We start from the raw sequence: 16,561 nt of genomic DNA on the forward strand, positions 1-16,561 counted from the left end.
CATCAATTGGGGTAACTGCAGACTTTGTCCCTATCCTTTCACACTTGCAGGCTTTCAAGCAGGATAATGTATAAAAGTAGGAATAAAGTAGGAACAAAATCTCTAAAAAAGTAGGAAAAAGTAGGACATGAAAGGGAAAAAGTAGGGCATTAAAGAAAAAAAGTAGGAATAAATCAGGACATGTGCAGGCTCTTTGGAGTAGTTTTCATCGATACTCACCAGAACTCTTGATGTTACATGTAAATCTTAATTTGTACTCACAACCCTGCTGCCTCAGCCTCACTTTTGCTCCTGGGAGAGCCTGAAAAATACAACAAAGGCAGACGTTCGTTAGAACAATGTCAGGAAACAAGCACAAATGCATGTTCAACTGTACAGTCAATATGAATCTTGATCACTTATTACAATACTTATATAGAAAAGACATAATTTTGTGATTGACATGAACACCTACCATATATGTGATCCTGCATCGCAACACCAACAAAAAGTTGCCAAACTTGGATTTTTAATTAAGAGCAGATTCTGAAAGAGCAAACTTAAATATGAAAAATGATGTATAACTCGATTCAAATGGACTCTCCAAACCTATCCTTATATTGGAATGAAAGCACACACTCCAGAAAATGTGAACTGAGAAAAGGGGCTCCAGAATGTTAACCACTGGAGCTACAACAATGAAGAGATTATCAGATTAAGCTGCGCATGCTTTATTAACACATTCTGTAGGTGATCAATGCCAACTTTCAAAGCAGAAGCATCGTCCTTTCTATAGTTATTAGAGTTGAAAGTTAAAAGTATGGACAGGGTTTTTAAGAAATGAAAAGATGACTCTATGAGAAACACCTAATCACACTATTCTACCAAAAAGTGTTCCAGAAAAAAAGACCTGCTAAAAAAACACAATTTCCTTTTCGTTTTATGATCCTACACTTTAGTATTATAGAAGAAGACTTGCTCTTTCAGAAAATATGAAAAACTCAAGATTGGCGGGATTGGCCCATATCATCTATTTTCAGTCCTAATACAAAATCAGTGCATGCAACCTTTTGTTGGTTTTGTGATGGACGGTCACATATCATCCCACAAAATATGACATAAACATTCCATGATGTGTAAGTTATACACCTATGCCAAAGGTATGTTATACACTTCCATAATTAAAAGATGGCATCTTTTATCTACATTCATTTGAATGTTTTGAAGGTGTGAAGATATGTGTTTCATTCCAAAATGTAAAAAAGATTGGAAATAAGGATATTTGACAAAAGCAACTTAAAAAACATGACACTTTTATCTACTTTCATTTGAAGTTATTCAAGTGATGCTTACAACAACTTAGTATGCTTTCAGGTTCCAGCTGAATGACCATGAGATAAGCAATATACTTACTTTCCAAAAGACTTTCAATTTCAAATACATGTAAGCACTTAACATGTGTTCAAACATTTCAAAATAACAGGATAATTTAAACTACTTATATGTAGTGCTCAGTATCAGTCTTTGAGAGCATGTGTTATCATATTACATTTCTAGCAAGACATGCATGAAGAATGGGTTGTCTCATGACAGTGAGGCCTTACGAAGTGAAATTATATCTTTCCAAGAGACTTTCAATTTCAAATACATGTAAGCACTTAACATGTGTTCAAACATTTCAAAATAAAAGGATAATTTAAACTACTTATATGTAGCGCTCAGTATTAGTCTCTGAGAGCATGTGTTATCATATTACATTTCTAGCAAGACATGCATGAAGAATGGGTTGTCTCATGACAGTGAGGCCTTACGAAGTGAAATTATATCTTTCCAAGAGACTTTCAATTTCAAATACATGTAAGCACTTAACATGTGTTCAAACATTTCAAAATAACAGGATAATTTAAACTACTTATATGTAGCGCTCAGTATTAGTCTCTGAGAGCATGTGTTATCATATTACATTTCTAGCAAGACATGCATGAAAAATGGGTTGTCTCATGACAGTGAGGCCTTACGAAGTGAAATTATATCTACCAATGAATTGACATCGTTATTTTTCAAATCCTGACCCACTACAAATCTACACACTCAGATACTGTGAGTTTATGGCACAGTGTCCACAACTGAATTTCCAGTGATATAGATTATCTTCATAATCATATGATATAGATGGAAACACAAGGCAAGCTCAATTTGAAACACTTAAACCACTAGAACACAAAACAGCCACAGAGAGAGAGAGAAAAAAAAGTAAATACTTTACATTTCAGCATTAGAGAAATGTAGTATTCTTGCATGTAGAGTAACATAAGACTGTAATATAACCAAATGACTCCACTTTACAAGATGTGAGGAGCATACATGTACATCTGCTTTTTGTTTCTCACTCACTGTAGTCTTACCGACTTTATAGGTAGTAAAAAATGACTCTATTTTTTGATAATTTTCTGTAGATAACAAGTAAATAAGTTTTCATTTCTTTGGTGTTCTGTTGATGCTAGATTCCATCAATATTCTTGAATCAACTTACATTTGTTAATTTAGAAAGAGTTGTAGAAAATAATCATTCTGTACTTTCCAATGACTTACTACTGTTTGCAATATTTGCCACATTTACTGGACATAGTTAATAGTTCTTTACATTCAACTTTTTTTCAGCTCATCATGACCCTTTTTGTTGAATACACATACAGCTATTTGACCTTTTCAAGAAGATTCTCCATTTTGCAAATTATTATTCCAGCCACTTTTAAGTTCATTCAATATTCTTGAAATCAAACTTCTTCATATCTTTTGAGAATATTACATCCTTCCGCCTTTGAAATTTTACATGGTTGAGACTCTGCTTTTCATTCTCCAGATATTTTGCTGGCTCAGTATTTCAGCATGTTAATCTTATAAACTACTCTTTGCAAGATCTGGAGAATAAATAAACAGTGACTGTCATTATCATTTTAGTCCTTGCTAGCTTCTCTGATTTCTCTGGTTGTTTGAGTACAAATACACTCTAGGAGATCTGTATATTTACCATGCAGTTCCCATTCCCCCCCCCCCCCTCTTAAATACAGTGTATTTGTGCCCTCTCAATTTTGATACTCTCCATTGTTCTGTTGGTTTTCACCTTCAACTTAAAGTTTTGTATGTTGACACAATTGGCATACACATCCATCCATTCACTTTTTTTCTTCTTTAAAGGACAAGTTCACCTTCATTAACATAAGGATTGAGAGAATGTAGCAACATTATTAGAACACATCATTGAAAGTCTGAGGAAAATTGGACAATCCGTTCAAAAGTTATGAATGTTTGAAGTTTTTGTGCAGTCACCGCTGGATGAGAAGACTACTGCAGTGTATGATGTCACATGTGTACAACAATATAAGGAAAATATAAAGAGAATTTCACAAAATTTCATTTTTTGAAAAAAAGTACTCATTCCCTTGACTTGTTACTGACATATGTTATGGGTAATATTATTCCCATTGCATTTAGAAAGAGGCAAGTCAAGTGCTCTTTTATTATGTGAAAATAAGTGAAAATATGTTGAATTTTCTTTATATTTTCTTTATACTGTTGTACTCATATGACATCACGAGCCTTAGTAGTCTCCTCATCCAGCGGTTCCAACACAAAAATTTTAAATTGTCCAATTTTCCTCAAACTTTCACTGATGTGTTCTACTAACATTGCAGCATTCTCTCAATCCTTATGTTTATGAAGGTGAACTTGTCCTTTAAGAAGTTTCCCTGTCTCACATTTTACCAAGACTCTTTCAGATGGTTCAATATTTTTGATATGTCACTTCAAATGACTCATCACACTTTGACCACTTTCATTACGAGATTTCTGTTCTACCATTTTCTCATATCTTGTTCAAACTAGCTGGGTAATAGAAAGATGTTCAGCCTTATCTAAAATTTGCAAGATCTGTGGAATAAAAAGACATCATGGCTTCTAATTTTACTGCAACTTGTTTCCTCCAAACTTAACAAACTGTTCTTGGCGGTTCAACTTAAAACATTCACACACTTGCTCTTATTTGTGGAATATGCATTCATTATCTTTCCTAAATGTTAGGGTTTTTCTCAGGTAATGCTTTAGATGGCTTTTCTCTCTACATATTCCTGATAGTTTGTAAGTGTCGTCAGGAAGTGAACTTCAACGTCTCATGGTTTAAACTTCAATCAATCTTTAAACGTTACTGAAATATTATTTTTGTGTTTGTTTTCTGTGAAGTTCTTCCATTTCCTACTTTCTTTTAAGTTCTTCGAGGTAATGTATGTCTTACCTATGATGCAATTCAACCTCTTAAACAATACTTGTAAGATGTATACATTACAAGCTATCAACTTTTAAGATTGTCCATAAAGAGGTTTCTGCTCTATTAGTCTTTATCTTGCACGATGGCTAAGTAATTACTGTTGTTCTCACTCCTTGTTAACAATTTGTGGGATCTGTTAATTAAACATTTCTTCTTGTTCATCTGATTTTTCAGCAACTAACTTTCCTCAGCTGTTTACCTTCAGATGAATTAAGGTTTCTAGTAGTCATATCTACATGTACCACCTGCCCATGATTCAAATAGATATCACAAGTCATATGCCTCATGTTAAAGGTCCAGTTTACCTTTGGGAGCAGTGCTTTTGATTTAGCCTCAGTAATATGCAAGTTTCATGCAAATGGGTCCCTACTAATCCATGCTTTCTTGGGAATAACTCATCCTCACATCAACCAGATCGAGTTTCTGTGGTGAAAAACTTACTTTTATGTTAAGTTTTTCATATTGTAATCATTGTAAATTATTATCAAAACATATATTACTGAAGGATTGCAGGCAAATGGGACCTGAAGGTGTCATTTCTTGTTTTGACATGACCTTTACGATTTACGTAGTAAACCATATTTTAGCAAAGGAAATTTCTGTTTTCTGAGGATTTGCATGCCAGCACATGCATTAGACATGATATGCTTGAACTCTACATTCATTAAAACTGGCTGTAGGCAGCATTTTTCCCTCAGTTGTATTCTTTGGAAGTCACATGTCAAATTCTACTTTTAAGTATATGACAAGCTTACCTGGTAATTTTGAGCGATGATGAGAGCTGGTTGAGCACTGCTCTAAGTCCTAGGCTGCAATATCAGTGGGATCAATCACATCTGCACAGGAGCAAAAGCTGAGGCTGGCAGCAGTCTTGTGGTTGATTGGTCTGTGTTATCCCTCTTTCATACTGAAGAGGCTCTCCCCACCAGTAAGAATCTGCAACTAGAGTCTACTTATCATTTCTGAATATAAAATATTCAAGTACCGGGTAGCCTTGCACATTTTTTTTTTTCCGGGATTTTTCACCAAAAAAGTAGGAAAAAGTAGGAAAAAGTAGGATTTTGAGCAAAAAAGTAGGAAAAGTAGGGACAGCAGTAAAAAAGTAGGAAAAAGTAGGAAAAGTAGGGCCACTTGAAAGCCTGCACTTGGTCCGATTACATTTAACTCATATCCCGAACAGCTAAACAAGAATGGCCAATCTAAACTTATTTCTGCATGAAGTTATAGTCAGTGTGAGGAAAGTATGAATACGTCATTGTGAATTTATGGTGAAATCTACTCATTCGACACAAAGTTTTTAAGCTTAACAATAATAATAATAACTAGGAAAGCACTCTGAGAGTGCAGACCTTCGCCAAGCAGCTACTTTCCAACGATGATCTTGGTCTTCCATAGAGATCAGTGATTTCCACCCATAGGTATGCATGCTGAAAAATTGCCAAATTTCCCAATGTAGAAACCTTTGTTACATCATAAACCCTCAGCTGCGCGGCACACCTCGCCCTAGCAGAAACTAGAGCATGCACTTTAATGCACGTATGAGGACCTATAAAATGCGCAGCTTAAGCTCCCAAGTTCATTGACCCTACCTGGCAAAATATCGAAAATCCTTCATAAAATCCGTAACAATTTCAGGATCACTGCTTGCAAATTTGATCATCTGTTCCTTCTGTCATTCTCAATCTTTCCTGCAAGTTTCATCCAAATCCGTTCACAATTTTTTGAGTTATTTTGCACACGGACACACAAACCAATGGCAATGAAAACATAACCTCCTCCCTTGGCAGAGGTAATAATGTCTCATTTATCTAGGGTAGCCTCTTCAGTGTTGCCACTGCTCTATCAGAGGGCCCTGCTATTATTATTACCCTAGCATCGCCAGGTCGAGAGGGTCATGGTGGGTTCACACATCTTGTCCAAGGACGTAAGCCCTGGGCTGGAATCAAACTTGGGTCCTTCACCTGAGAGTCACAAGTCTTATCTACTGCACCACAGCGCCCCAACTTTATAATATCTACATCACATTCAAACTGGCAAATAGACCTGCTGCAGCACTTCCTTGCCTCTAAACATGCAAACAAAGATGTAACAGAAAGACCCCCCTAAAAAAAGAAAAAGAAAAAGAAAAAGAAGAGAACACATACCAAAGAATCTGTGACAGAGAGGAAGCGGGACTGGGCCCGGAGGAGCTCATCGATGCTGTTCCTCTGTCTCAGCTTCATCATCATCTTCTCCTGCATGGGATCTTTCTCAGGTCTGGTAAAAAAAACAGAATATCAGCATTGTAAAAGACTACTCATTTACAAATCAATTTTTTCTTTCATGCCTTAAATGGTTGTGCTTTGAACGGCAGAGATATCTCAATGCAAAATATACTTGATCTGCCACCACAACAGCTTATTCGAAGATAACAATTCTTCCTATCTTATTATAGAAACATACCGAGGCAATAGTGAGAAAGCAACTGTGCATTCAACAAAGTTTTGAGAAAACAGGGTTTAAGCTTGGGTGTAGTTAAGTGAGCATTCGTAAGAACAATTGGTCAATTCAATCACCATAGTGACCTGCTTCATGATTTTGTTTGGGTTTTTTTTTTTCCAAATATTTTGAGACTTTAAGAATTTGACAAGAGGTAGTGAAGATATTAAACTTTTGATTTTGCAACAGACTTCAAGTTCATAATGCTTTATCCAGATCATCTGACTTTGCATTCTCAAATCTGGGCACAATGGAAACAGGAAAATTATTTCAAAATTTTCATTTTGATTCAAAATGTGAATTATGAATGAACAAGGAATCAGATCTACAATTGTACCTTACCAGTTATATAATCTATCAAAAGTGAAAGTTTAAGGTTACCTAAGCTTGATGTATGGCAGCCAGTTGGTTTCCTTCAGCAATGCATGGGATGAGGTGTCTGCCCCCCAAGACTCATTCCCAGTCTGTTCAAGAAACAGAACGCAAACAAAGATCAAAGTTTTAAACATTGAACACTTGTGAAACATTGACGGCAAAGACAATTACTATTGGCAATCAGAATATCGCTGCCAGCTCACTTCAAACTGCCATATGCATCTGTAGAAGATGTCTGATCTAAAACAGTAAAACTGTTGCAAGTAACTTCTCCTTTGGGACTTAAAGTGAGCACTTTTGAAGTAGTATTTAGTCATAGTCGTATTTAGTATTCAATAGTCATAGTCGTAGTTGTACACAAGTATTCATCATTATTGTCATTGTAGTAGTCATAATTCTTCAATGTAAGATTCAAGATTTGAAATCTTAAGTTTGAAATGGTTTTTGTTTAAATGTTACGTTCTGATATAATCATAACTTTTCACAAATGAGTTGGTCAAATGAAGATTGAGTAACATGCATTGTTGTGAATATTGCTGTATTCCTACTATTTGTCAAATTATGTTGTGCTATGCTACATTTGATTCTATTATGATCTGCTGTGCTGCATACAACGTATATGTAATATGTTATATTCCTTCTATGTTTTGTTACATGTTCTTTTTTTCCTCCTTGCTGGTGACAGCTGGTAAAGCTATCATGAATGGATAACACTTACCTTAGATTGATACCTATAACATAGATAGATCTTAACCTCAAAAGTATATAGAAATGACTTCCTCACCTCTAATTTATCATAGGTGGGGAATGTCTTCTGCTGCTCCTGCCGGGAGAAATGCGTCTTGAACTTTCTGGATGCTATGGACACCAGCTCCATCTCATCTGATGCACTTTCAATGTCGTCCAAATTCTGAGGGGGGGAAAAAAAGTAAAAATGGCAGAGTTATGATCACCATAAGACACAGGCCCATAGAGTAGATTGCACTTACAAATGCTACAAAAATGCACTTTCAGACACACTTATTCCTGAAGTGGAAATTTTCATGCATTTCACGCGACATGACAGAAGCGCATCAAAATAAAAGCGCATGGTTCATTTGCTTGTTGAATACAATGTTATCAGTACTCTACGTCTTTGATTTTGCAAATTCAAAAGCATGCAAAATGTAGCAAAACAAAAATATCATTTGTGCAAAAATTTTCACTATTACAGTGCCTGAGGAATGCAACACTACAATTGAGAAATATATCAATGACAAAATCCACATATCACACTTCAAATAATATGTGCCATGTCACACTTCAAGATTTCATCTACACACATACATAAGATCTGTAATGTAAAAAGGCATTGCAGAATGAAGACAATACACAAGAGATCAAAATCCTCTTCTAAAGGGAGCAGCACAAACAGTCTTTTACACTATACTTTGACTAAATCTTTCACTACATAAATGAAATCATACAACAATATACCTATAGATAATTCTTTTCATATCTATTTTCCCAAAACTGGGTGGACCTAATTTAGTCGCCTTTCGAAGCAGTCACATTCTGGAATGCAGGAGTATGCTCCATTTAGTAAGTCTGGTACAAACCGCTAATGATATATCTTTGATACATTTCTTGCAGGTTTTTGATAAATTGATGAGACTGTACAAGGAGAATAAGATATCGCACTCATCATTTCAGTGATGCAGCACTAGAAGCCTGGACCATCACACAGTCATCATTTCATTCTTACCATGTGCACTGAATAGCATGACATGAGGAACTCAAGGAGAGGCTTCAACTCTTGGAGTCCGAGGACATGGCATGGGATACCCAAGGTGGAATTGTTGGATGCTGGACCCCCACCTGCGCATGCACAGAGAAGAAAAGAAGAGCACAGGTTATATACCACACACACATACTGGGCTATTCATTTCCATAGGACAGAGGCGGTAATTGTGGAGGCCACTTTTGTGACAGAGTGTTCTCTGAGACTTTCACACCGAAATTCAGTTGGTAATATCTATCCAATAAAAATATTTGAATGTACGTATATATGAGGCTAAATCATTACACTCATTGAATTTGTTACTAACTACAGAATGTATACTTTTCTTATTTTTATGTAAATATTGACAGTAATGTATTCAAATACCAGATTTCACAGAAAATGTGGGACATGTAAAAAATTGTTTTCAAGCAGAAGCAATCCATTGCAAGCAAAAAATTGTGATATATGAATATGGACTCGATAATCACCTCATCAAAGATAATTCTTTATCATTTTTTACCCTTAGTTTGCGTTAAAGGGGCATTCCGGACAATTTTCATAATTTCACATCATGTAGTACATAAATCAACAGCTCCATATATAGATTCGTGGAATTTATTGTGGTCCTTGAGCAGAGAAACCAATAAATTGAAAATCTTAAACAAATTACACTGAACAGTGTTGATGACATCAGAGCCTCATATATTTCAGAAATGTAGCAGTGTAATTCCATTACAATACCACTTGCTCAACAAGTTCACCTGTGAAAAATGTATGCATGCCTTCTTCTTTTGTTCTCCTCCCTTGAGCCCCAACTCGTGCATTCTTATGGTGAGGCTGTCATGTCATCATCCTTGTTCATTGTAATTTGTTGTAAATTTTGGAAACATTCTCTTTCCTTATCCCAATCACTATAAATTCTGAAACTCTGTACTCAGTTTGACTAATTTATAGCTGTTCAAATGTAAAAGTCTGAAAATCATCCGGAGGTCCCCTTTAAAGTTTATCTACAAGGAAAAATAGCTGTTTTCACAGAAACCAAGCACTTCTATTGTGACAGTGTTGCTACAAATAAGTACCATACCTGCAGCAGCAGCAGCTGCAATGCCATGGGGTGTGTGTGATATGGTGTTTGTGCTCATGACGTTGGCCGAGGAGGAGAGCAGGGACCCAACCATGTCCGCTCCATCCTGGTTCCCGCTCTTGACGTCAGCAGTCTCCGGAACGCTCTCCAGCATCGACACACGACCCGGGGAGGGCGCTACGGGAACCTCCCCGGTCGACAGGCGGCCCTCAAACACAGACCACTTGCCCGGAAGCTTGATGGTGTTGGGGGTCTTGGCACCGAGGCCCAGTCCTCGACTGCGGTGGTCCCTACTGTGGTGGCGCTCCACAGTAACCTGGCCCTCGGGCTGATCCAGCTCATCGGGAGAGATGTCATGCTTGTGGGCAACTGCTATCCACTCAAGATTCTGTTTGATTACAATTATGAAAAAGGTATTCACTTGTATGTGTAGCTGATAAATCCTAAAAGTCTTGAAGTATTTGTTCATTCTCATGACTGACCACACTCAAACATTGCGTTACTATTGTATTATAACTTTTATGCCATCTGCCTGACACTTTCCACACTATCAATTATTATGTAAGTTCCAAACAAACAAAAAAAGAATAAACTTCTAGTAAAGTGTAACTAGGACATTTTACCATGACTAAACATTTAGAGTGTAAATGATATTTCACCCAATTTCTGAAGCTTAAAAAAGAGACATATGATGATCTTCTCATGTAAATGCAAAGAGGCAGTTTTGATATCAGCACGTCAGAGGCAGCCAATAGAAAAGTGTCCATGCAGTACCAAAATGACTTCCTGACACTGCATAGCTAGTCTTATTTTTAAAAACAGTCAACCTTGCCTAAGTCAAATCTATTTGGACTGAAGAAATAGCTTACAGAAAATTTGACTTAATGATGGATTGAAATCAATACAATATATTTTAGCCAATTCTTCAGCTCATGCAAGGTCGACTTAAGCAAGATTGACTGTACAGCTGAAATTACCATTATTACCAAGACTATGCGTACTGTTGCTACTATTACTTCTATTACTGCTAGGTAATGTACTACCATAAACACTATCACATCCTCCAGTTACCCACTGTGACTTACATTAATAATATAGTACCACTACTATAATTGTTTCTGCTACAACTACTACTAAACAACATCCGTCATTACCATAATTGTAATCAACACCCCACCAATTCTGATAATTGTAACACTAATGCATACCTATGATTATGACTTCAACAAGTACAACTAGTCACCTTTAAGAAGGAGTGTATGAGCTTGACGGAGTGGCAGTGGGTGACCAGCCACCTGGTGTATATCTGCATGTCCTCCAGAGTAACCGTGTTTTCGGCCACAAGGGGTTTCCCCATTACCAGAGCATCATGGGCTGCAGAGAGTCGTTTGGCCCTGGCAATGGCATCACTGTACTCGGACATAATCACCCTGTGAGTTGAGAAATACAATGTATGCATAAAGAGAGAAAATATCCCTATGGTACACAGTGGATGGTGCAAAGAGCACTACAAAAGGATGCATAAAAAAAATGTATAGTCTATGTAAGTCAGGATTCTCTATGATAAATTGGTAGTCCATGGACTTTCTCTGAGCATTAAATCCACATGTCAGTGTGAGATTTGCATTCTGATATTCACTTTTTTTTTTCTTCTTACCTGAATCAAATTTGATAACATTGTGAGACAAATGTAAATGCCTGCCATGGCTTCATACTTATGTGGTTTCCACAACCATCTTGCATTTCATGCTGTATTTTATTGCTTCTTTATATTAGTATTGAGCCATAATCTGGATAAATTGTTCACTACTACAGAGCATATTTTGAAAACATAACTGCAGAGTCAGAGGTCAAGAAAAGCAGTAGAAGTGGTACCTCAAAGCTAACATCAACAATCCAACTACACTTGCAGGATAAAGTACACAACTGATTTCGAGTGTACCATGGTACATGTATGCCAAACAATTTCTATCCTTGTATCACCTTTGTGCAGCCTCAAGTTAATTGTGACATGCTAAGGTATACTTCAGTCATGCAGTATGTGATTCTGGAAATTAAAAGGCTTGAAAACCACAGGTCACCTATGGCAGTCATATTCTTACCCTAGTTTGTTCTGGTAGTGTGGGTAGAGTGCTTCCAATGTACTGGTGTGCTCACAGAATCTTTTCCACCTTAACATGTGCATGTGTTTGCACTGGACCAGTTGCTGAATCCGATCACAGAAAAACTGGAAAAAAAAAAGGGGGGGCAAAGAAAAACAGACGGTCGGTTATTGTCAATTAGAATTAGCTCTAAATGAGCACTCACTTGGCAGGCATTGATTACTTCACTTTCCAACATGGGTGTTTTTATACTCAGATTTTTTGACAAGACTGCAATCTTCAAACCCTCTATCACATGAAGATACTAAAAAGGGACGGAGATTAAAGTGGCTTGGAATATGATTTAATCTTCAATTTCATTTTAGGAGGAACTTGCATCCATTTCATTGATCAATCACAAGAGTGCATCCAATAATACTGTAATGCTGTTACTAAGAATGACAGACTGCAGTAAGAAAGGTCTCATAGCAAATGAGAAGACCCAAATGGCATTTGTAGAGGGTAGTTAAATACCTTGCTTGCCACAAATCATACCTGATGTAGTAAGAGTGGAAGACTCTCCTTGGTATACTCCTTCTTCTGGCAGTTCTGCATTTCTTCACGCATCACTTCCGCCTGCATCACCAAGGGTTGTGCCTCACTCACCTGAACAGAAAAATCAGAAAACACTTCCATAGGCTAAAAAGATGACATTTGTCCACTGTAAAGAGTGTAATAGATAAGATGTAATGACTTAATGTAAAAAAAAAAAAAAAAAACTAGAAATGTCGCTACGGCGACTGGTGTATGCCTCCGCCATAATGCATGGTTCTCCTAAAAGGTCTATAGTACAATGTCTTGACAATGTGTGATGAAAGTTTCACACAATTGGCAAAATATTAAAATGACAGGTTTGCCACAAATTATATTAAATGTGCTGAATGTTCACTTTCCTAGAACTAGGTTTAATTGGATGAATGATTAAACCATCCGAGTGCAGGTATTTGGGGAACTGATGATTTTCACTTGACTTTTGACCCTTTTATAAGTTATGCATTGGGTAATTTTCAAGGTATTGAGAAAAAGTATAATTTCAGTATCAATTGGTAAAATAGTATTATCTAAACCTGGCCTTTGACCTTTGACCTCACAGTTCCAAAGAGAATCACTGTTAGGTAGAACATGCATAAATATGTAAGTTTCATGATAATACCTTGAGTTACTTTTGAGATATGGAGGAAAAAGTGCAATTTAGCACTTTCACTTGACCTTTGACCTTTTGACCTTTGACCTTTTGGCAAGAAACTTCCCACAGAATATATATTGGGTTATACATGCATACATCAAGTTAAAAAAAAAATCCTTCAGGCACTGCATAAATATAAGGAAAGCAGTAATATCTTGAGGAGTTGACCTTGACCTTTGACCCCTTGACCTTTGACCCATGACCCCCAACTTCCCTAGATAATCACTGTCCATCGGTACATGCATATATACTAAGTTCCATGAAGATACCTTGAACCATTTGCGAGATATGGAGAAAAACATGAAATTTCAACCTTTTTTTCACAAAATAACCTGTGACCTTTGACCTTTGACCCCGTGACCCTAAAATCCAAACAAAGTATTATCCCCCCAGGATATACCCTCATACCAAGTTTGATGCAAAACCACCTCACGGTTCTTGAGATATCGACAAAAACAAAACGGGACGGACGTACGGACGGACGGACGGAAGGACGGACGGACGACCCGAAAACATAATGCCTCCGGCCACTTCGTTGGCGGAGGCATAAAAAAAAAATACATCTACTACCAATAAAACTGAGGAGTTTGAGAAGTTTTAGAGATTGTCACCAGGCAGTTGAATGCACTGCAAGTTCAAAATCTTCAATCTACTGACCAAAACTTTCACAACCACACTTACATTGGAATATCTCCAAAGAAACAACAGAAGTTGACAGCAAAATCTTCTTCAGTATTCCCACAATTTTTCCCTATTGCTATCTTTTCACATGATAGACAAAAAGGGGTGATATCTCATCGTGCAGCACTGCTACAGGAGAAGAAAACTGTCCATATTTATGACACTTACCTCCATGGCTCGTTTGATGATCTGTTCTCTTTGTTTCCTGAAGTGGTCCACACTCTTTGGCAGTGGAACAGAGCTACAGAAGAAGAAAGACAACAGTGCAGAATTGGGCCAATAAAAAGTCCTGTGTCTCATCTAACACTCAGCTCACTGGTTTAACCACTTAACAACATCATTCAAATACAGGTAGGCAAACTAGAACTGCATCCATGTACACATGGAACATAAATAGAACTTTCCAATAAAACATGGAGTGGAACAAAAGTGACATTTAAAAGTTGTAATCTTACAATGTCAGAAAAGAATTCAGAATATTGTTACATGTGTACAATACTGCATCTCATGTTGTCTTCGTCAAGTGACTGTGGCAGCACTTGTCGAGAACCCGTATCATATTTTGCACTTGAAATATCAAGAACTACACCAGTATTTTCTTGTGGGATACAGACCCTACTAAGTACTCTCCACTTTTTATAAATCATGGAAATATATGTTAACAATCCTCCAAGACAGCACAGGTCAATGCCTACAAACACAGCCAAGAAATTCTCATCTTTCTCTCCTAGCATTAAAACAGGTCGTAAGGAAAATGGGAATGATGAAAGTCACTGTTATCTCACCTGGCCACCTTGGGCGTTTTGCCCAGCATTTCATTTTCCTCGATGTCATTCTTGAGATCCTGAAGCTCTTTGGCCAGCTCCTCCTCCAGATTTTTGATCTTCTCTGATGCCCCAACCTGGTACAGCTCAGCTGACGAAGACATTTTTAATCCTTTTACTGTAGTTGTTCAAACCTCAAATTAACCAGCTTTGATCTACTTCATTTTCTTGGAAGACACTGCTCAGATCTGCTTTTGCCCTTACCTGTTAAAGGCAGACACCATAAGAAAGGAAATCTGTAAAGTCTTGTCAAGTATTTTGACAGGAAGTGAGATAAATCTGGAACAATGTTGAATCACTGCACACAATTGCAAATCACCTTAGAAGAATATCATTGACTTTTTCTATTTTGCAAGAAAGTACAATTAGCTTACATGGAAACAGAATGTTAGAGATTGTCAATCTTATATTACCATACTAGTTGATGATGATGATGATGATGATGATGATGATGATGATGATGATGATGATGATGAACCACAGCATTTGTATGGCACCATATATCTGTTACAGAGACATTTTATTGTTTCTGATAGATTTTCTTACATTAGATAAGGCTGGACTTCTAATCTACTAACATAAACAGTTCAAAAATGGGACAAATGCGCACAAATCAAATCCATTGATTGACCGGAGAAGATGTCTGTGTGTGCATGCGCTGGCTGTCAATTCAGTGTAGCTCTCCCAGGTTCTTCTCGACTGAGTCGCATCATTAAGTCATCAATTCGAACAGAAAGTATTTTCTATAGGGACTAACGTTAGACCTATTATATTGCAGAACCAAACGTTGCCCGAAGCCTGTTGTCAATACTTCAACTTCACTGGTAAGTCTTCAAATTGAAGACATTTTTCGATTTTAAGTTGAATGCTACAGTGCGCAGCCCCACTGACTATGCACTAAAAAAAAGTTTTTTGCAGTAACCTTAATGCCCTAAGCTAAGTAAGATGTTCTACATGACCGAAAGATCGGTCTGACATCTGTAATTGTCAGAAATAGGCATAGCTGCTGGTCGTCTGCACGTCTGGGATATGTTCCGCGGAGACTGCGTACGGTATGGCTTCACGCACGGATCCCCTATATACGAAAGATATTTCTGTCTAACGTTAGTGTTCTACCACCATGACCACACCAGCATGACCAGTGCAGTGGCACAGTTTCTTACGGTACGTGAGCGTAAGCGGCGTCTTGTACAACTACAAGCCACTTCGTAGTCCCATTAACCTACTTTTATGTTAGTATTATCAAACTGCAGTTATTCAGCTAAATAAATGCGGGTCAAACCAGTCTATAGCTTTTTGCTATAAGAAGCCCAGGGCATGATGGATTCTGTTAACTTACCTCCTACATTCCAGGGAGGTTTGCTAGAACATTTTATGTTTGACTTTTATATTATTCTTCCGGCCAGCGGTGGTTTGCAGCCAGCGTATTTTGTGTTGATATCGTTGCTGGATAAAGAGTTGAATCGATCACGTAGGACGCAACTTGTAATTGAACTGAGCATGCGTAGAAAGGGGTAGCAACCAGCCAATTACATATTACTCTACTTATATTATATTTATGTTTCAATATCTTTTGAAACATCAATATATAGCATTTAAATAAACATTTTAAAGCTTAAAAATTTAAATTTAAATTTATTCAAAGCAAAACTAATTACTTATAACAAATATAAAATAACTTAATTTATCATTATATTGAACGAGTCTGTTAAAAAAAAAAAAAGCTA

At 37.0% G+C, this 16,561-nt stretch overlaps 1 protein-coding gene across 1 annotated transcript in view; it reads right to left on the reverse strand.

Annotated features, from left to right (window-relative positions):
• The window catches only part of LOC140243708 (uncharacterized), a 55,580-nt gene extending 40,558 nt beyond the window's left edge, over positions 1-15,022 (reverse strand). The window contains exons 1-10 of the mRNA XM_072323372.1: positions 14,796-15,022; positions 14,179-14,251; positions 12,639-12,749; positions 12,105-12,229; positions 11,246-11,432; positions 10,003-10,390; positions 8,901-9,013; positions 7,941-8,066; positions 7,163-7,245; positions 6,448-6,559 (exon numbers count right to left, since the gene is read on the reverse strand). Coding sequence (XP_072179473.1) covers positions 6,448-6,559; positions 7,163-7,245; positions 7,941-8,066; positions 8,901-9,013; positions 10,003-10,390; positions 11,246-11,432; positions 12,105-12,229; positions 12,639-12,749; positions 14,179-14,251; positions 14,796-14,938 — 1,461 coding nt within the window. The 5' untranslated portion in view covers positions 14,939-15,022. The remainder of the gene's footprint in view (positions 1-6,447; positions 6,560-7,162; positions 7,246-7,940; positions 8,067-8,900; positions 9,014-10,002; positions 10,391-11,245; positions 11,433-12,104; positions 12,230-12,638; positions 12,750-14,178; positions 14,252-14,795) is intronic.
• Between the last annotated feature and the right edge of the window lie 1,539 nt (positions 15,023-16,561).

This window comes from Diadema setosum, chromosome 2 (assembly GCF_964275005.1).
Source record: "Diadema setosum chromosome 2, eeDiaSeto1, whole genome shotgun sequence".
NCBI classification, from domain to species: Eukaryota; Metazoa; Echinodermata; class Echinoidea; order Diadematoida; family Diadematidae; genus Diadema; species Diadema setosum.